At 37.7% G+C, this 22,356-nt stretch overlaps 1 protein-coding gene across 20 annotated transcripts in view; it reads right to left on the bottom strand.

Moving 5' to 3' along the window:
• Positions 1–22,356, bottom strand: part of DLG1 (discs large MAGUK scaffold protein 1) — a 276,922-nt gene that overhangs the window by 7,824 nt on the left and 246,742 nt on the right. For all 20 annotated transcript variants that reach the window (XM_008009612.3, XM_008009616.3, XM_038003103.2 and 17 more), the window contains 6 exons: positions 16,678–16,719; positions 14,143–14,193; positions 13,182–13,283; positions 12,752–12,924; positions 8,717–8,826; positions 804–895 (listed from right to left, as the gene is read on the bottom strand). In XM_008009612.3, the coding sequence (XP_008007803.1) occupies positions 804–895; positions 8,717–8,826; positions 12,752–12,924; positions 13,182–13,283; positions 14,143–14,193; positions 16,678–16,719 (570 nt within the window). The remainder of the gene's footprint in view (positions 1–803; positions 896–8,716; positions 8,827–12,751; positions 12,925–13,181; positions 13,284–14,142; positions 14,194–16,677; positions 16,720–22,356) is intronic.

Raw genomic sequence — 22,356 nt, 5'->3', positions numbered from 1 at the left:
AGTATTAAGCATCTTCCCTACACACACAAAATGGTAACTGTGTGGTGAAAGACATGTTAACTTGATTGTGTTAATCAATTTACAATGTATACATTTATCACATCACATTATATGCCGTGAATATATACACATTTTGTCAATTATACCTCAACATGGCTAGAGAAAATGGATCAAAATTTATAAAGGATAAGAGAAAAATCATGAGTTTCACAGAATAAATGAAATCTAAATCTCTTTTTCCCTGGTCAAGTATGAATTATTCCTGTTTTTGCTGTTCTAATCAATAACCTAAGAAACATTAAATCTCAAGATTCCTGGCGGGGCGCGGTGGTTCACTCCTGTAATCCCAGCACTTTGGGAGGCTGAGGCAGGTGGGTCACCTGAGGTCAGGAGTTCAAGACCAGCCTGGCCAACATGGAGAAACCCCATCTCTACTAAAAATACAAAATTAGCCAGGCATGGTGGTGCATGCCTGTAGTCCCAGCTACTCAGGAGGCTGAGGCAGGAGAATCACTTGAGCCTGGGAGGCAGAGGTTGCAGGGAGCCGAGTCACACCACTGCACTCCGCTTGGGCAACAGAGCAAAACTCCGTCTCCAAAAAAGATTCCCCAGCACCACTGCCTAGGCTAGATGAATTTCCCACAGGACAAAACCACTGATCTTAAGGGTTTGTTCTGAAAATGACAGTACTAGTTACTACTGGTAGATGCAGGCATAGTTCAAAATCCACTTGCATGGGTCAGTTCACATGGCTTCAGAGCAAAATTTTATCTTAAAGAGGACTGTTACAATGTGGTTCCAACCTGTGAAATGTTCAGTAAACTCCTGTTCCAGTTTCATGGCTCTCTCAAACGTTTTTCTGGCTTGTTCTTCTGTTAGACGCTTATTCATTTCCCTATGTAAATAAATACAGAAATTGATAATTACCACATTGTAATACTTTTTAAAAAAAGATGACAAAGGAGAGAAGACGTAAAATAGAAAATCATGAAAAGTTGAACTCTGTTGAAAATATGAATGTCATTAAAAACTTGAGTCATTCTGGCCATTTCTGGGATTTTATTTTATTTTTTTTGAGACAGGGTCTCACTCTGTCACCCAGGCTGGAGTGCAGTGGCGTGATCTCGGCTCACTGCAACCTCCGCCTCCTGGGTTTAAGCGATTCTCCTGCCTCCATCTCTCAAGTAGCTGGATCACAGGCATGCGCCACCACGCCCGGCTAATTTTTATATTTTCAGTAGAGATGGGGTTTCATAGTTGGGCAGGCTAGTCCCAAACTGCTGACCTCAGGTGATCTGCTAACCTCAGTCTCCCAAAGTGCTGGGACTACAGGTGTGAGCCACTGAGCCCAGCCTGTTTCTGGGATTTTTAAAAATAAAAATAACAGACTGGGCATGGTGGCTTACACCTGTAATCCCAGCACTTTGGGAGGCCGAGGCAGGTGCATCACCTGAGGTCAGGAGTTCAGGACCAGCCTGGCCAACAAGACGAAACCTTGTCTCTACCAAAAATATAAAAATTAGGTGGGAGTGGTTGCACATGCTTGTAGTCCCAGCTACTTGGGAGGCTGAGGCAGGAGAATCGCTTGAACCCGGGAGGCAGAGGTTGCAGTGAGCTGAGATCAAGCCACTGCACTCCAGCCTGGGTGACGGAGACTCTGTCTCAACAACAACAACAAAATAAATAAATAAATGAAAACAAAAACAATAAAAACTAGATTTAGTTACTGAGTATGTTGCTATATACTTGGAATGACAGAGGGTTTTAACAAATTCTGCATCAGCTCAGTGTAGCCAAAACACCTATTCATTAATTTATGACACTTTTGACTTTGATGAAAATTTCAGATTAAAATGACTTAGAGATCTACGTAACAGTTTACAGAAAATAAGGGGACAAACATTCATATAAATAACCCCATGAGAAGGTAATCAGAAAATACAGTGTGGGGAAATCTCTGCACAAGAAATGACCTGGGTTCTATCACAAATAAATGGGAGGTGGTGCGGGGGTGGGGTGGGGCATAAAAGAGAGATGTGGAGAGAGAATATATAGGTTAAACAACTTAACCAACTGCCACAAATAGATGTTATTTAAAATTTTATTCCAACAAACTGAAGAAATACAAATACACAGTGATTTACACAGACAAAATGATAGAAATGTCTGAGACTTGTTTCAAAATAATCTGGAATGAAGGTGTAAGGAGGTGGGTGTGGGTGGAGAGAAACAAGATTGGTCGTAAGCGGATAATCATGGCTGCAGCTGGATGATGAGTATATGAGAGTTCATTCCCAACTTAAAGGAAAGCCTTCAATATTTTGCCATTAATTATGATGTTTGCTTTGGTATTTTGTAGAGTTACTGTCTAGTATTCTTTCATCCCACCCTAAAAAATTATCTTCAGCATTTCTTGTAAGGTAGAACCACAGGTAATTTTTATCTGGGTGAGTGTTAATTTCTCCCTCATTTTTGAAGAATAGTTTTGCCAGATACAGGATTCCTTGTTGACAGTTAAATTTTTTTTTTTTCTTCAGTGTTTTGAACCCACTGTTTTCTGGCCTCCAAAGTTTCGGATAAAATATCTGCTGGCAGGGCATGGTGGCTCATGCCTGTAATCCCAGCACTTTGGGAGGCTGAGGTGGGTGGATCACCTGATGTCAGGAGTTTGGGACCAGCCTGGCCAACATGGTGAAACCCCGTCACTACTAAAAATACAAAAATTAGCAGGACTCAGTGGTGGGTGCCTGTAATCCCAGCTACTAAGGAGGCTGAGGTGGGAGAGTCACTTGAACCCAGGAGGCAGAGGTTGCAGTAAGCTGAGACTGTGCCTCTGTACTCCAACCTGGGAGACAGAGTAGACCCTGTCTCCAAAAAAAAAAAAAAAAAAAAATCTGCTGATGGCTGGGCCTGGTGGATATTTACTTACACCTGTAATCCCAGCACTTTGGAAGGCTGAGGTGGGTGGATCACTTGCGCTCAGGAGTTTGAGACCAGCCTGGGAAACATGGCAAAACCCTGTCTCCATAAAAAATACAAAAATTGGCCAGGCGTGGTGGTGCACGTCTGCAGCCCCAGCTACTAGGGAGGCTGAAGTGAGAGGCTGCCTGAGCCCAGGAAGTTAAGGCAGCAGTAACCTGTGTAAGCAGTAAGCCACTGCACTCCAGCCTGGGTGACAAACAGAGACCTTGTCTCAAAAAACAAACAAAAACATCGACTGATAATCTTATTGGGAAATCCCCTGTGTGTGATAAGTTGCTGCTTTCAAGATTCTCTCCATATTCTGACAGTTTGATTATAATGTGCCACCGTGTGGGTATCTAAGTTTATCCTGCTTCGAGTTCCTTGATTTTCTTGGATTATATTCGTGTCTTTCATCAAACATGGGATGTTTTTGGCCATTATTTCTTCAATCTCTCTGCCCTTCCCCTCTCTGTTCTCCTCCAGGACCCCCATAATGTGTGAGTTGACTGCTTGATGGTGTCTTATAGGCCCTTTTCTTCAATCATTTCTCTGTTTTTCAGACTAAATAATTTCCATTGTTGTATCTTCAAGTTAAATTTGTTGACACTTTCTTCTGTCTGCTTAAATCTCCCTGAATCCCTGTAGTGAATTTTCCATTTCAGTTATTTTTAGTTCCAGAATTTCCTTTTGGTTTCTTTTTACGTTTTTTATTTCTTTGTTGATATTTCCATTTTGTTCACATATCTTTTTCATCTTTTTTTCCTTTGTCTTTTTGGAGACAAGGTCTCCCTCTGTTGCTCAGGCTGGAGTGCAGTGGCATGATCTTGGCTCACTGCAGCCTTGACCTCCCAGGCTCAAGAGATCCTCCCACCTCAGCTTCGCATGCAGCTGGGACCAGAGGCTCGTGCCACCATGGCCAGCTAATTTTTGTTTATTTTTATTCTTCTGAGATGGAGTTTTGCTCTTGTTGCCCAGGCTGGGGTGCAATGGTATGGTCTCCACTCACTGCAACCTCCGCCTCCTGGGTTCAAGCGAGTCTCGTGCCTCAGCCTCCCAAGTAGCTGGGATTACAGATGCCCACCACCACGCCCAGCTAATTTTTGCATTTTTAGTAGAGATGGGGTTTCACTATGTTGCCCACGCTGGTCTCGAACTCCTGACCTCAGGTGTTCTGCCTGCCTCGGCCTCCCAAAGTGCTGGGGTTACAGGCATGAGCCACCGCGCCCGGCCAATTTTTGCTTTTTGTAGAGGCAAGGTCTCACTATGTTGCCCAGGCTAGTCTCGAACCACTGAGTTCAGGTGGTTCGTCTCAGCCTTCTAAGTGCTAGAATCACAGGCATGAGCCACTGCGCTGGGCCTATCATTTTCTTGAGACTTTGTCCATGTCTTATAGCTCATTTAGCATCTTGTTTTACAGTCTTAGTCTAACTCTTTCTCAAGGATAGTCTTCTGCAGGGATAGTTTATTTTTCCTTTGAATGGGCTATATTTTCCTGTTTCTTTGTATGTCTTGTGATTTTTTGTTGGAAACTGCACATTTAACTCTTACAATGTGGTAACTCTGGAGATCACATTCTTTTCCTTTCCTAGGGTTTGCTGTTTTATTTAAAATTTAATTTTATTGTTTACTGTTGCAAGGTGTTTCTGTACCAGGAATCAGCCAGTCTTTTCAGGTATTTTCTAAGCCTGTGATTTTCCATGAATATGAAAATCTCCCCTCACATACATGGTTACTTTTGAATGTCCAGGTCTGGCCCCCAAAAGGGGGGCAAGAAAAAAGGTGTGTGTGTGTGTGCGTGTGTGTGTAGTGCGGGTGGAAGGGGGAGGCACTAGCCCTTTGTTTTCATTTGATTTTTTTTTTCTTTCTCCTCACTAATCACCACTGAAGGCAATGGCCCTTTAAATCTTTAAAAGTCACTTCAGCCTCCAGTGCTTCCAGGCTTGTAACAGTGGCAGTGGGGTCTGCAACAATGGCTCACTTTATGGCTGTATGGCCGCACCTCCATGATCAGAAGCAATAATTAGCTATCACAGCAAAGATCCCTGCTATTTGGAAGACAGAATCCTTATTGTCCACACTGGCTCCCACAAACCCTATGCAAAGCCGCTTGAAAATGTGTGCACGGCTACATGCTATGGGGCTGAGGGTAGAGGAATAGGTAGTTGCTACCATGTTAAGAGCTGAAATTAACCTTTCAAACCTTCCCCTGGAAGTTATAAGCCTTCAATAGACTTCAGAGTTCCAAAACCGATAAAAATGGTGAACAGAGTTCCAAAATAGTAACATCAGACAGATTCTGCCAGTGCAGTTGTTGTCTGGGTGGGGAGACAGATTCCCAGAGCTTCCTACTCTTCCATCTTCCCTCTAGCTCCATAATTGATTAGTTTTTAAATGTTAAAGCAGTGTTGCATACCAGGAACATACCCAACTTGGTTGTTATATTTTGCCTTATTAAAAAAATTGTTTGATTCAATTTGCTCCTATTTTGGTAAGGGTTCTTGCATCTATAGTCATAATTAAGACTGGCTTTATCATTTTCCTTTCCTATATAGTCCTTTCCAGCTTTGGGTATCAAATTAATGCTCATAAATTAGTTGAAGAGTTTGTATACAATTGACATAGCTTCTTAGCTTTTGGTAGAATTTAGTAAGTCCTCTAGGCTTAGTATTTAATTTGTGGAAAGGTTTTTTATGATCGGTTCAAGTCTTTAATAAGTACTAGATTATTTAGGTTTTCTATTTCTCTTTTCCCTTTCTATTTTTTCCTTAACATTTTCTGAAGTATATGTTTCAAACACAGATGAGCAATATCAGAAAAATCGTATCATTCTGCTTATTACATTTTCACAAATTTACATGTACCTGTGTACTTAGGTCAAGACACAGAACATCACTAGTACCCCAGAATCGGGGTGTGCTCACTCTAGTCACCAGCTCCTTTTCACAGGGTAACCTCTGTTTGACTTCTACAAGCAATTATTAAATTTGGAATCATAGAGTATGTATATCTTTAGGTTGGGGTTTTTGTTTTTAACTCAAATCGTACTTGTGAGATTCTTCCATACTTTTGTATGTGGCGGGAGACTGCTCACTCTCACTCATTATCATACAATGTTTCGTTGTGAATATGTCATAATTTATTTACATATTCTACTGCTGACAGTATTTGACTCTGTTTTTTTTTTTTTTTTTTTTAAAGACAGGGTCTCACTCTGTCACCAAGGCTGGAGTGCAGTGGTGCAAGCATAGCTCACTACAGCCTTGATCGAACTCCTGGGCTCAAGGGATCCTCCTGCTTCAGCCTCCTGAGTAGCTGGGATTATAGGAATGCACCATCACATCCAGCTACCTTTAAAGTTTTTTGTAGAGACAGGGTAGTGCTATGTTGCTCAGGCTGGTCTCCAACTCCTGACCTCAAGGAATCCTTCTGTCTTGGGCTCCCAAAGTGTTGGGATTACAGGTGTGAGCTACTGCACCTGACAGCTGCTGAATACTTGAACAGTACTGTCATCACTCTTGTACATGTCTTTGTAAACACATGTAAGCATTTCTGTTGAGTGTGTATCTAAGAATATGACTTCTGGGTCATAACTAATGTGTATGTTCAGCTTTAGGAGACATTATGATACTATAAACAGTTTACCAATGAAGATGCACCAATTTGCACCCCTAACATTGTTATGAGTTTCAGTTGCTCCACATCCTTGCCGGCATTAAATATTTTCTGTCTTTTTCATTTTAACTATTCTGGTATGTGGGTGGTAGTATAAGACATCAGGGTTTAACTTGTATTTCCATAATTAATTGGGCACTATCTCACATGCTTATTATTTGGAGGTTCTCTTTTGTGATGTGTCCAAGCCCTTTGTCCTTTTTCCTGTTGGGCTGACTCTGTCAATCTCTCTGATGTCTGCTGCATGTGGAGTCATATCCTCTTTTTCATGCCTGATATTCATATTGATGTGCCTTCTTTCTTTTCTTGATCACTCCTAGTGGTTTACTGTCTTTTCAAAGAGAACACTTTTGGCTTTGTTGATCCTCTTTTATGTTTGTTTTCTATTTCATTAATTTCTGCTCTGCCATATTTTTTATTTTTAAATTTTTTTAATACTGTTTTCTTCTTTTTTTGACTTGGGACAGGGTCTTGCTCTGTCACCAGGTTGGAGTACAATGGCATGATCTTGGCTCGCTGCAACCTCCACTCCCTGTGCTCAAGCAATCCCCCCATCTCAGCCTCCCAAGCAGCTAGGACGACAGGCGCACACCACCATGCCTGGCTATTTTTTTGTATTTTTAGTAGAGACAGAGTCTCACCATGTTGCCCAGGCTGGTCTTGAACTCCTGAACTCAAGCAATCCGCCCACCTAGGCCTCCTGAAGTGTTGGGATTATAGGGGCTGGCCACTGTGTCCCACCTTCTATAATTTTGAGTTTGACTGATATTTTTTCAATTTCTCAAAATCTTAGATTTTCAACTTTCCTAATATTTGATTTTCAACATTCTTTCCTAACATTTAAAGCTGTGTGTATTCCTTCAACAAAGCTATGAAAGCCTCCAAACTCATTACTTGGCAATTCATTACTATTTAGTTCAAAACATTAATTTATTCTGTGATTTCTTCTTTGACTCACTCAGAAGTATAATGCTTAATTTCCAAATATATGAGAATTTTCTAGTTATCTTTTAGTTATTGGTTTCCATTTAAATTGCATTATAGTCAGAAAGTATTTGTTTTCTATCATTTGAAATCTGTAATCCAGCAAATGATGAGTTTTGGTAATTGTTTCATGTACACTGGAAATCCATGTGTATTCTGCAGATGGTGAGTGCAGTGTTTAACATATGTCAAGTAGGTAAAGTTTTTAATTTGTGTTATTCTGTGCCTTCACTGATTTTTTATATTTGTTTTCTTATTTAATTGCTTCCTCACAGGTATGTTAGGTTCCCTCTCGATGATTCTGGAATTACCTTTTCGCACTTATGAAGCTGTCAATTTGTACTTTTTATGTTTTGAGAATGCTATTAAGTGCAAACAAATGTATGAACAGATCCTCCTGCTGGAGTGAATCTTTTACTTTTATGAAATGTCACTCTTAAGGCAAGTAGTACTTCTTGCCTTAAAGTATACTTCGTCAGCAATATAAAAATCGGCCTAGTTTAGCATGGTATAGCTTTTTCTCTTACTTTCAACCTTCCCATAGCCTAATTTTTAAGGTGTGTCTGATGAAAGCAACATATAATTTACTTTTTTCTTCACCCATTCTGACAATCCTTGTCTTTTAATTGGAACATTTAGTCCAGTAGTCTAATATTTGCCTTAGTTTATACCATCTTACTATTTATATGGTTTTGCCTCACTTGTTCTATGTTTCTATTTGCTCCTTCTTAATTTTTACTTAGATTCTATTTTTTTGTCCCCCAAAAGTATTACATAATGGTTACACATTCTTCTATTCTCTTAATGGTTACCCGAGAGCTGTGCTGCATACTTCAGTAGCCACTAGCCACATGGAGGTATTTAAAGTTCTAACACGTTACCTTATAACTTTAGTAATATTAATGATGATGATTACAACGACAATTTAAAACCCATAGTGCTTATTTAATCCTCACCACATAATCTGAGGTGAATATATATACTACTATATCTCAGTTTTATAGATATAGAAACTGAGATGCAGGGAGAGTAAATAAATTACCCTACAGTGACTGAATTTGTACACAGAGGCTATGCCTCAGGCATTTACACTTACATGATATTTTCCATGGATTTGGGTTTAATAAAAATGGAGATAGGGTAAAGCTGTGCAATCTGTAATCTCTTTATGGCATTTCCAGACACATCAAGGATACAGTGTTTGCCCTAAAATAAAAGGAAAAAAGAAAAAAAAACAAGTGAACCAAATATTCTCAATAATATCAAAGGTACATTTCCCACAGGCCCAGAGTCTAAATCGTGGTATGTCTGGATCCTTGTTCACTTTAAGCAAACTTGTCACTTCTCTCAGCAAACATGATAGGAAATGAAATGATTATGCATAATTAATTTGCCATTTTCAAACAAATGTTATATTTAAAAAGGAATGAGAATACAGTTCCTAGTTTTCACAGATCAGTAATTTCTCAAAATGGTGAAAACCAGAGCTCCCCCCTGTCTCTTTTCTTTTTTTTAAATTTAAGAGACGGGGTCTTGTTCTGTTGACTAGGCTGGTCTTGAACTCCTGGGGCTCAAGTGATAATCTCACCGCAGCCTCCGGAAGTGCTGGGATTATAGGCATGAGCCACTGTGCCAGGCCCAGGTTCCTATTTTTCATTCTGCCAAGAAAAAGTATTCATAAAGACCCCAAACTACCATCTCCCCATAGCTATCATTTCATAAAAGAAAAAATCCTAGAGTAAGGGCAAACCTTTTAAATAAACAAATGTGTGAAACCTCATTACCACTACTCAATCCTTCTATTTCTCATTTTACTAGGGACAGACAAAAACTCATAAACTAGCATATGGGACCCAATTCTGGATTTAAATGACAACTTTTCTGACAGGTTTAAACTCACTGACAAAGGATACTTAGGTTTTTAATACAGATGGGCATTTCCATGGTAAGCAGAGTAGTAGTTATTATTTATGACAGATTTGCTTGTAATACATTTGAAATCAGGCCCTCCCCCATAACGCAACTTCAGTTTTTTGTTTGTTTTTGAGACGAAGTCTTGTTCTGTCACCCAGACTTGAGTGCAGTGGTACGATCTCGGCTTATTCCAACTTCTGCTTCTTGGGTTCGAGCAATTCTCCTGCTTCAGCCTCCCCAGTAGCTGGGATAACAGGTGTGCGCCACCACACCCAGCTAATTTTTGTGTTTTTTGTACAGATGGGGTTTCACCATGTTGGTCAGGCTGGTCTCAAATTCGCAACCTCAAGTGATCCACCCACCTCGGCCTCCCAAAGTGCTCGGATTATAGGCGTGAGCCACCACACTTGGCCCCATAATGCAACTTCTAACCCAAGGACTTGAGTCCAAGTCAATACATGATAATTTCCATTTGGTGGGCACACTTAAAATAACCAGTTTAATACTGTAAAATACTCCAAACATATAGAAAAGTAAATAACAGACACTATGTATCCATTATCTACTTTTATCAGATATATTTTACATTATTGCTTAAACATTTTAGTAACTTGATACTGAAATATTAATATTCTATGTTTGCTTTAGCTCTTTCTATATATGTACATAATAGTTTGAGAAAAAACTGCATAATGCTCCTTTACCTCGTATTTCTTAAAAACAATGGCATCTCTTATATAATCACAATATGATTCCAAGTGGCCATCTAATGTTCCTTATTGGAAAAGAAAAAAAAAATTTCCTGGCCCAGGATCCAATTCAGGATCATAGGATCACACATTGTGTTTAGCTGTAAAGCCTCCTTAGTCTCCGTCAATCTGACACAATTCCTCAGTCTTGGTCTTTCTTGATCTTGATGTTTTTGAAGAGTACAAAATATTATGTCATAGAATATGCCTCAACCTGGGTTTGTGTGTTTCCTCACTCTCGGATGGCAGGTTACACATTTTTGGCAGGAATACCACAGATATAATGTGTGTCCTTCTCAGTCCATCATATCTGGGAGGTGATATTATATCTATTTGTCTCACTGGTAGTGATGCTAATTTTGATCACTTGTTTAAGGTTTTATCTGCTAGGTTTCTCCACTGTAAAATTATTACTTTTCCCTTTGTAACTGATAAGTATTTTGGGGGAGGACACTTTGAGACTATATAGATATCCCATTTTTCATCAAATGTTCACTAATTTTAGAATACACTGATAGTTTTTGCCTGAAACAATTATTACCATGCAGTTTTCAAAAGATTTTCTAATCATTTCTTCTACCTTGATTAGTAGACAGTCCAAAGCGTTCCCTTCTATCCACTTATTTACTCATATACAGATGCTCCTTGACTTATGATGGGAGTTACGTCCCAATAAACCCATCACAAGTTGAAAATACTATAAATTGAAAATGCGTCTAATATACCTACCCTACTGAACATCATAGCTTAGCCTAGATTACCTTAACTGTGCTCAGAACACTTACTCTACAGTCAGACAAAATCATCCAACACACCTGTTTTATAATAAGTGCTGAACTTTTCATGTAATTCACTGAGTCCTGTACTCCAAGTGAAAAACAGAAAGGCCGTAGGGGCACTTGAAGTACGGCTGCTGCTGAGCATGCATCGCTTGTGCGCCTCTGTAAAGCTGAACCATTCTAAGTTGGGGGCCATCTGTGTTTGTTTCATTATGGAGTCTAGGATTTTAATTTTACTCTATATATTATAATCTGTGATTCTCATTTATCTTGATATTCAAATTATCTCAGACTTGGCCAGTGGGGGACCCCACAGCTTGGTTCCTTGCCTTTTTACACACCCTCATCACTCGTGGACTGCTCCCTTGTTTTTCTGGCAGCAAAAAAGTTACAGGCTCATCTTGCACTTTTCCAGTCCTGGCCCCAGAATCAGCCATTTCTCAAAGGAGTCCTGATCTTTCAATTAACGAATTATATTTAGAAGCCAAGACCTGGGCACCAGATATTCTCATGGCTTATTCAGGGTTATTTTTAGGTCTTCTTAGTGGATAGAGCAAATAAGCATACGTGTGTGTATATGTAAATACACATCTTTCTAGATCTACTCTACTACAATTCATGGGTTCATATTCATAGCTCTAATTATCTAATATCTCCAATCCAATTATCAGAGTTCATTTTATCCTCTCCCTTTTTCTGACAGTCAAACCTCACTCCCACTACTGTCATTATATTAGTTTATTTGCTCAACCCTAGAATATATATTAGTTTCAGAACTGTAAGACCATACACTCCACCCAACAAACCTACTAATTAGAATTTTATTTTGTTTACAGATCTGTCTTCAGCTTGTGTTAAAGAATCTCTGGGATTAAGAGTTCTCCCCTCTTCAATGTAGTTATTCATTTGAAATGGTAGGACATCATATCCTATGTACAAAGGCCATTTTTATATCTTATTTTTGTGCGAACTATGTATTCTCATCTTTTGTCCATTTTTTTTCCCCCTATTGGGTTTCTGGTCTCTATTCCCTGTTTTTATGAGTTCTTTATATATTGGGAATATTAGTCCTTTTCTTCTTGCAAATTTTTTCTGTCAGTTGTCTTTTGATATTGTTAATGGTGTTTTCTAATAGTTTTTGGAAAAGTTCTTTGGCCATAAAAAAAGTTTTTAAAAATTTTAAGTGGTTAGATTTATTGATCTTTTTCTTTTCTTTGTTTTTTTTTTTAAGAGCCAGGGTCTTGTTCTGTTGCCCAGGCTGGAGTTCAGTGGCATGATCATAGCTCGCTGCAGCCTCAAATTCCCAGGCTTAAGTGATCCTCTCAACTCAGCCTTCTTAGTAGCTAGGACTATAAGGGTGTGCTGCCATACCTGGCCCTTATCTCCTTATAATATATGCTGGAGGGCTAGGTTTAAGTTAAACAAAAGGTCTATCTCTAGCAAATGACCTTAAAATAACTTCTCCTCTTATATTCATGCTACCATTTCTATTTTCACTTTCTTTGTCTACCTTATTTACTTGTTTTATCTTGTATGCACTTTCCTGAGCCACCAAAAATTAATCATGTAGGTAAGCAAATACATTACGTTAATAAAACTAATTAATGCTGTATCTATCCTACCACTCTTTCATATTGTCAAAGGCACATCTGATTAGAAGCTACATTCTGGGATTAGTCTGATGCTTACCTTTTCTGCTACTTCTCGCACAGACTGAACACTTGTTCCATATAGATGATTGTTATACTGGCCAGCTTCAATGAATTTATGTTCCTGGATGTCTTTCTCCATCTGCTCTCTTGAAGTCACAAAATGATAATCTCTTCCGTCTACCTCATAATCTCGTTTTGGTCTAGTTGTATCTTTAACAGAAAAAAACTTGGGGAAGTGTTTAATATTTAAAAAAACCCCACAATAAATCCATTTTCTCCTTATATCATTGTTTTGTAAAGTTCAACAGATTAATTTAAATCTGAGAAAGGACAATAATATGGAGGATGGAAGAGTGACTGATAAAATAGGTATAAACCGTTAAAAAATGGTTCTACCTGTTTTTCCCACACACAGTGACAGGCATTGTTAAGAGTAACAATGAAATGTTTTTGTCTGGTTTACTCACGAGGGACACAGGATCCAAATTTGTCGGGAAATTCTGAGATCAAGTCGTCATTGACCCGGTCTTTCATGGGTCCCAGTATGATCACTGGCCGAGTGTAATTAACTATAAAGATAAACTGCACGTTAAAAGGAATGAACAGTCAGCAAATACCAATGTATTTTATTTCACCACACAACAAAAATATCCTTAACTGTTTTAAATATTTTTTTTCTTCTTTCTCCATCTCACTCTACCATCAACCAAAGATGCATAACTTGCTCTTTTATAATCTTGACTAAGATCTTGAACTCTGCTCAGTCTTGTTAGAAGTCATATTGATAAATCAACCAAGTTAAATTTGGTATGTTAGCAGATAATGTTTCTTTACATTGCAAATCAAAGCATAAAGTATAGTGTTTTACAGATGGCTCTGAAGTAGAAATTGTAAGGAAGCAGAGCAAAGAAGGGCAGAAAAGAAATTGGATGTGGGAAGTGATATAGTCCCAGTAGTAGTGTTCTAAAAAGATGATCTAACAGAAGTATGAACTCCGGGTTGTATGGGATCATGCTGGAAGAATGGAGATTGGTAGTGAGACTGAGAACTGACACTGTGAGAGAAGGGATGAAAAGAAGGTCATAAATAAGAAAGAAGTAGAATAAACAGTGCCTGGAACCTAACTGGATGAGGAGGAGGAGGAACGGAGAAGGCTCAAAGATGCTTCCAAGATTTTCAAAAAAGGGTTATTTGGAAGATAGTGATGCTAACAAGAACACTGGAACGAAGTTGCTTAGGAAATAAAACACAAATATAAAAGTCAATATGAAATGACTAGATTCTAATATACTGTGGAGTAACCTATGTTTCATAAACACATGTAGTAAGTTTCTGCATATAAATGTAGTAAAAAAAAATTCTAATATAACATTTTTTGGGGGTATTACTTTTTTCCCCCAAATTAAAACATCAATAGTCTTCACAAACCTTCTTGTTGGTTCACTGGTTCATAAGATAAGACGTATTCTTCTTGACCACCTATTAGAAAGTGAAGGCACAGATGAAAAATGTGTCAAGGTAATTGATGCTCATCTAATTCTTCATGAACAACGTTAGACATTACTACAACTTTCCTGAGAAAATGGCAAAGATATGCAAAGGTACTTTATGGCAAGATTTAGTAAAAAAAAAAAAAAAAAAAAAAAAAAAAATGGGGGTAAATTATAAAGTCATAAAAGTGAGTTTGCTAAATGTAAAACAAAATACAAATGGGCTATTTAATCAATATTATATTTTATAGATAATCAAATCTAAAAATCTTCATTTGTGATGCTATGTTTACTTAGAATCTAAGAAATATTTACTTAGAATCTAAGAAATATTAAATCTGTTAAAGATTAATGCTTTAATGAGCAGTTTATCTATCTATCTATCTATCTATCTACACATTAGGTAACTTGTTACTATTAAAAACATGCTACATTTTTAGTTCCACCAACTATAATATTGAATACAGTATATTTTATTTTTAAAATAATTACATTGTAAAATTAAAAATTATAAATGCAAAGGTAAAACTACTGTTACTATTTCACTGATGAAAAAATTCACTAACTCAACTTTGTAAAAAATAATAAATTTAATGTGAGTCAAAAAGAGCTTTAGATAAAACTAAATCCTTCCAATAAAATAAACCACAGTGATAGTAAAGGAGATAAATATATTTGCTTTGACCTTAAAAGCACAAGAAGTTAAAGCTTCTAAAGGTTAAATCAAAGGTTCAGAGCTTAGGAAATATTCTAAATGAAAGAGTCTACAAATTATATCTGAATTCAGTGTAAAGAAATAAAAAGAGTTAAAAACTCTAAGAGTTTTTTTTTTTTTTTTGAGACGGAGTTTTGCTGTTGTTGCCAGGCTGGTGTGCAATGGTGCGATCTCAGCTCACGGCAACCTCCACCTCCCGGGTTCAAGCGGTTCTCCTGCCTCAGCCTCCCGAGTAGCTGGGATTAGGCGTGCGCCATCACGCCCAGCTAACTTTGTATTTTTAGTAGAGAGGGGGTTTCTCTGTGTTAGGCTGGTCTTGAACTCCCGACCTCAGGTGATCTGCCCGCCCTGGCCTCCCAAAGTGCTGGGATTATAGGCATGAACCACCATGCCCGGCCAAAACCTCTAGTTTTAAAATAACACACGCCCCCCTCACCCCACACCGAAAATTAGAAAAGACTATGTTAACTCAAGTGGTTCAATGAAAGCAATCAATATTGGATAATGTATTTGAAGATCTTCTCTTTAATTTCAAGATTCTATAACAATTTTACCATGAATTTTGCGATTGGTTTATATTATATGTATGTAGCTGTAGGTCTTTTAAATCCATACATTGGCATAAACATTCTTTTCTGCTTTAAAAGTGTGTATTTATTTGTTTTCAATTTTATTATCAAAGTATATAAAACTGGTATTTTATAAGCTGTTTTTTTAAAGTACTGGATGTAAAACATGGCTTACATACTAGCAAACACATGCAATTTGAATATTTCACACCTTAATAATTCATGCAAATGGTAAGACAGACAGTATATACTTTCATTACCTCTTTTTAGCCTAGAAAGCCACTCAACTACCCTATAGTGGGTTCTGGTTATAAGCAATAAAATGCTGAAATACAGGAAATCATTTCTACACCAAAAAAAATCATTAAGTAACTACTATGTAGAAAAATAATCAACCAAATGAATGACGGTTAAAAGTATATACTGTCAACATGAAAAAGTATTAGGGACTGATATTAACAGGATGGACCTTTTGAGCAGCCATACTCATCTGTAATCAAGATTACTTTCATATTAGACAGCAGTAAAAAAAGAAAGTTAGAAAAGCAATTTTAATTTTTAAGGTGCTACAACTGATATTATGTACCCTCCCCTTCTCCCATGCCCCAAGTCTGTTTAAAACATCACATGCTTGTGCAGTTCACTTAATAAAACCAAGCATATAATACAAAACAGCAAAAGAGAAGTTAGTATTATTTTTCAGGTGATCACTGAAAATGTTCCCTTATTTCTTCTGTTCACCAAGTGCTGATGATAAACAATAACTTGACCCAGATCAGTATCGATGACAAAGAATAAAAAAGGAAATAAAGCTAATGATAATTTAGCATTACTGAAAAATACTGTTTTAGTGCTCATGTTAAAAACAGAATTATTAAACAGAATGTCAAAATACAAGTTTTCCCTCATTTAACTATTTGCTTCTTATAAAAAATACATACACATATGTATCATGTACACAAATAATACTAAACTGTTTTTAGTATTTTATTAAAATTTTATAAATTAACCTCTACATATATAGTATGATTTTATTTTTCAAGTACAGAATTTTACTTGTCTCTCCCTGATTTTAAAATAAAGATCATATAACTTTAAGTTTTTAGAACGTATCACTAAGAATCCCTCCACCCCCACAGAGGATGTATTACTCGAGATTACAAAAGAACAAGTAACTTAAGACACTTACGGTAACTACTTTCACTATCGCTGGCATTAGAAGTTACATGCTCTGAAATTGCAGGACAATGAAAAAAAGTAAAGAAAACAGTGTCATGAGTTTAAAAAGCAAATAATCAAAATAAAATGTTGTGATATAAGCCATATATAACAAAATTATTTTTTAAAAGCATTTTTTATTTTCTTTAAAAATATTATTTTTTTCATATAATAAATATTAGCAAAGGAAAACACCTGTAATTAAGGACAATGTCTTATTTTTGTACAACACAGTTTCTGAACAAATCTATTATAAATAGCAACTAGAATATGTCAAAAGGGCAAAGTGATCCTGAATTAGTCCAAATGTAGACATAAAACCCAATGGAGAAAATAGTTGGCACTATTTCAGTTTTTGAAACGGCAGGAACTGGCAAAGGGGACAAACTATTTAAGCAGATAGATGCCCATTTTAATGAAGGGATGTCTTTGTAATTAAAAATAAAGAGATCATCTTATTTTCAGTCCAGCTTCGCTCCTGTTTCTGAAGATGAAAATCCATGTTTCTGAGATCATACAGATAAAGGATTTTAGAAGTCATAAATTCAAATGTCTCGGCTGGAAGGGAATGCACCAATGGTGGTACTGCATTTTAAAACCAACTAATATTTCTTAGAAACTCTGCTTTGATAAGACTGACAGTGGCTGCTTTGCAAAACATAAAAAAGACAATGAAAACAAACACCCAGCCAAAAACTGCCTGTCCCCTCCTTAAAGGTGACCCGTTTCACGACTTCATTGCTTAGTAAACCACAGGCACGCTCCTCATCCATGTAAATGTGATCTCAAGTATTCTCTCAATAAATATCCCCCTTGCATTAAACAAAGACTAATAGATTTATTTCTAAAAAATAAAAATAAAACTTTCAACGAGACAGGGAAACTGACATTTTTATTTTAACTTTTTTTTTTTTTTAATTAAAGGGACAGGGCTTCACTCTGTTGCTCAGGTAGGAGTGCAGTGGTATGACTATAGCTCACTGCAGCCTCCACCTCCTCTCCTGGGCTTCTGTGATCCTCCCATCTTAGCCCAGAGTGGCTGGGACTTCAGGTATGTACCACCATGCCCTGCTAAAATTTTGTTTTTTAAATAAGAGAGACAAGTCTCAACCATGTTGCCCAGACTGGTCTCAAACTCCAGGCCTCAAGGGATCCTCCCATTTCAGCTTTCCAAAGTGCTGGGATTACAGGTGTGAACCACCACACCACACAGCTGGAAATTTCTTTTTTTCTTTTTTCTGAGACAGTCTCTTTTTTTGAGACAGTCTCCCTTTGTTGCCCAGGTTGGAGTGCAGTGGCACGATCTCAGCTCACTGCAACCTCTGCCTCCTAGGTTTAAGCAATTCAATTCTTGTGTCTCAGACACCCGAGTACCTGGCACTACAGGTGTATAGCACCATGCTCAGCTAATTGTTCTATTTTTAGTAGAGACTGGTTTCACCATGTTGGCCAGGCTGATACTGAACTCCTGAGATCAAGTGATCCGTCTGCCTTGGCCTCCCAAAGTGCTGAGATTACAGGCATGAGCCACTGCGCCTGGGTGGAAATAAAATTTTTTAAGGTAAAAAAAAGTTTGAGGCTGGGCACGGTGGCACACGCCTGTAATCCCAGCACTTTGTGAAGGTGAGGCAGGAGGATCACTTAAGACCAGGAGTTCGAGATCAGCTTGGGTAACATGGAGAGACACTGTCTGGGGAAAAATAAAAAAGTGCTGGGCTTGGTGGTGCATGCCTGTAATTCTAGCTATTCAGGAGGTTAAGGTGGGAAGACCACTCAAGCCAAAGGGTTCCAGGCTGCAGTGAGCTATTAACATACCACCGCACTCCAGCGTGAGTGACAGTGTGGAGATCCTGTCCCTAAGAAACAAAAACAAAAAAGAAAAAAGTTTGAAGATAAGTATCTGCTATACCATACCACTCACAGAGTCTCCTAAAATCAAGTATCACTATTAAAACAGTGAATGGTTGAACTTAAGATTTCAAATTAAATAAGATTTTTGAACTGCTATCATAATGAAAAATAAGTCTGTTATTCTAACTTTCAAAGACAAGATATAACTTTCTTAATCATGATTACATACATTTTAAATAAAGCAGGGACTTTAAAAATTGCAAGAAGAATTCACTAATATATGTAAGCACATGTAAAATGGTAGGTTTTTCTTTTTTTTTGAGATGGAGTCTTGCTCTGTTCCCCAGGCTGGAGTGCAGTGGCAAGATCTCGGCTCTCTATAACCTCCGCCTCCTGGGTTCAAGCTATTCTCCTGCCTCAGCCTCCTGAGTAGCTGGGATTACAGGTGTGCACCACCACACCCAAATTTTTGTATTTTTAGTAGAGACCAGGTTTCGCCATGTTGGTTAGGCTGGTCTTGAACTCCTGATCTCAGGAGATCCACCTGACTCGGCCTCCCAAAGTGCTGGGATTACAGGCTTGAGCCACCGCACCTGGTCAAATGGTAGGTTTTTTAAAAGCTTATATTAAAATATTTCTTTCTATGTCACCACATGGGCTTGATAGCAATACTTTAAAATTGGTGTATAATATTCTATTAGATTGATAAATTATTTACCTTGCTACTTATTTAGATATTTTTATTTGCTTTAAATCGTTTTTCACAAGTATCAACAATTATGAATGTCTTCATTTATATATACCTTTTAACTTTTTGTCCTATTTCCTTAAATTTCATTCCCAGAAACACGCCATATTAAAAAAAAGAGTTATTCTGTTTATATTAGCATTGGTATCACCCTCTGCCATCTCTAGTTCGTAAACTAAAGAAAAATTAGTTATTGCAATGGGGTGAAGGGAGGGGAGTATAAGTGGGAGTACAGAAGAAACAGAATTGGTAAATTTTCAGTTGACAATTATGAAAGCTGGATAAACAAATACTTGCAGGGTTTATTTTTACTACTCTTCTACTATTGAATGTATCTGATATTTATATAATAAAAAGTTTAAGTTACCAAAACCTCTTCACTATCTGTTTTTTTGGGATTTCTTCTACTCACCTTAAACCCTCTAAGATTGCCAAAAGCTATACAACAATCAAACTCTGCAAGTTCTTTCAAATATCATCCTACTTAGCTCTTCTACAATAAAACCTCACTACTCAAAGTATGGTCCTTGGAACAGCATCATCATCGTTTGGAATGTTACTAGAAAAATAAAATGTTTTTCTTCTGATAATTGAAAATGTTCCTTGTAAAAGCATTTTCCCGAAGAAGACAGTCAAATAACCAATAAACATACAGAAAAGTGTTCAAGTTAATTACTTGTCAGGGAAACGCAAATTAAAACCACAAAGGGTGTCTCTACCATCCACCAGAATGGCTCAAGTGAAAACACAAAACAGAAACGTCAAGCATCGACAGCGATATGCAGCAACGGGGGTTCATGTACTAGGAACGGGCCAACTGGGAAAACTACTTGGGAAAACTGGCAATATCTACTAAGGCTGGACAAAAGTCTCTATATGACCCAGCAATTCCTTTCCTAGCTATTTCCCCAACAGAAAGGCATATATATGCTTACCCCAAGACATGCGTAAGAATGTTCAAAGTAACACTATTTAAAATAGCTCCAAACATATGTTTATTTATAAGACTGAGACAATATGTGTAGTTTCATATTTTACTTTTTTCATATATAGTGAGCATTTCCCCATGTCATTATCTTTAAATATGATTTTTGATGGTTATGGAATATTACATAGTATGGATAAATCATACTTTATCAGGCACTTCCTAATTGTGAGGCATTTTGCCACGGTTTTAATTTTTTATTTTGCTATTACTAAATAATATTATAATAAGCATTCTAATATATAAGGCTTTATCTCTATCTCTAATTACATCCTTAGGATAAATTCTTTGAAGAGTATTTAGTGGGTCAAAAGATGTACTTTTTCACAAAGGCTGTGCCGGTTTACACTCTTAATTGTGATACATTAAAAGCAGGCATTTAGCAGAACGCCCTTCGTCACAGGTTTTCCTTTTAAACAAAAGTCTGCAAAGTGACAGGTAAAACATCATTTTGCTTATCACTACTAGGAATTAAACATTTTTTATATGCTTATTTCATCTGCTTATCTTTTGAGCACTCTTGTCCAGCTTTCTAATGGAGAGCTAGCTTGTTTCTTATTACCTGTTAAATAGTGTAAAGATATTATCCCTGTGGCATACATGGTACAAACACATTCTTCAAGTTTTTATTTTTATTTTGTTTCTTTTTTTTTTTTGAGACGGAGTCTCGCTCTGTCGCCCAGGCTGGAGTGCAGTGGCTGGATCTCAGCTCACTGCAAGCTCCGCCTCCCGGGTTCTCGCCATTCTCCTGCCTCAGCCTCCCGAGTAGCTGGGACTACAGGCGCCCGCCACCTCGCCCGGCCAGTTTTTTGTATTTTTTAGTAGAGACGGGGTTTCACCGAGTTAGCCAGGATGGTTTCGATCTCCTGACCTCGTGATCCGCCCGTCTCGGCCTCCCAAAGTGCTGGGATTACAGGCTTGAGCCACCGTGCCCGGCCTTATTTTGTTTCTGATAGCTTTTTTTTTTTTTTTTTTTTTTTTAAGACGGAGTCTTGCTATGTCACCCAGGCAGGACAGCAGTGGCGTGATCTCGGCTCACTGCAACCTTCACCTCCCAGCTTCAAGTGATTCTCCTGCCTCAGCCTCCTGAGTAGCTTGGATTACAGGTGTGCACCACCATGCCTGGCTAATTTTTGTACTTTTAGTAGAGACGGGGTTTTGCCATGTTGGCCAGGCTGGTCTCGAATTCCTGACCTCAGGTGATCTGCTGGCCTCAGCCTCCCAAAGTGCTGGGATTACAGGCGTGAGCCACCGCGCCCAGACTGATTATGATGTTTGATGGACAGATCTATTTCAAATCTCTCTAACCGAGTTTTATCATTGTACTCAAACGTTTCTTCCTGATAGAGTATATCATGTTTCTCTTCTGGCTCTCCTCTAACACTACATCATCAATCTGAAGCAATGATACTACTCTTACATCCTATTCGTAATGCAAATGAAGATAAGTCTGTTTTTGGCATTTACAAGCTCTGCACAACTATGTGTATGTTTTTAAAATGAGAAGAAAGAAAAGACATATGTAGCAGGAAACCTATGTGTCTGAGGAAATTTTTGAGGTGTTGTACAAAATGGAAAGTTGCAAAAATGGAAAGGCTACATGTAATAAGAACAAACCTTGTCTCAAATCTTACGTCATAATTTTACTTCTGAGTACCTTATGTATCTTTTATTGAGTTATGTTTCCTTTCAGTCTCTGTTAAAGGAATCTTACCTAGTTTTAGTCCCTTGAGCTTTTTCAAAATTGCCTCCTTTAAAGCATAAAAGCTGCACAGGCTTTTATTTCTAGCTTTTCACAAATGATGATTTAGTTGCATTCTCCCAAACTTCCATTGTACTCTCATTAGTTCTGTTTAGCAAAATTAGGTTTGATAAAACAATTTCTCTGTTTTTGCTACTGTCAACAGGGCAAATAAATAATTTACCTGACTCTCTTCTTCTCAGAATAAAGAACAAATGAATTCATGTCTATACAAAGCATTCTATGGTATCACTTCTGTTTGTCTGCTCTTCAATTAAATACCCCATTTTTCATAGGTTGTATGAATTTACAGCAGATATACATT

The sequence above is a fragment of the Chlorocebus sabaeus genome, chromosome 15, assembly GCF_047675955.1.
Source record: "Chlorocebus sabaeus isolate Y175 chromosome 15, mChlSab1.0.hap1, whole genome shotgun sequence".
Classification (NCBI taxonomy): domain Eukaryota; kingdom Metazoa; phylum Chordata; class Mammalia; order Primates; family Cercopithecidae; genus Chlorocebus; species Chlorocebus sabaeus.
Note: the sequence above shows the minus strand (reverse complement) of the source record. Positions and strands in the feature narration are given on the sequence as shown.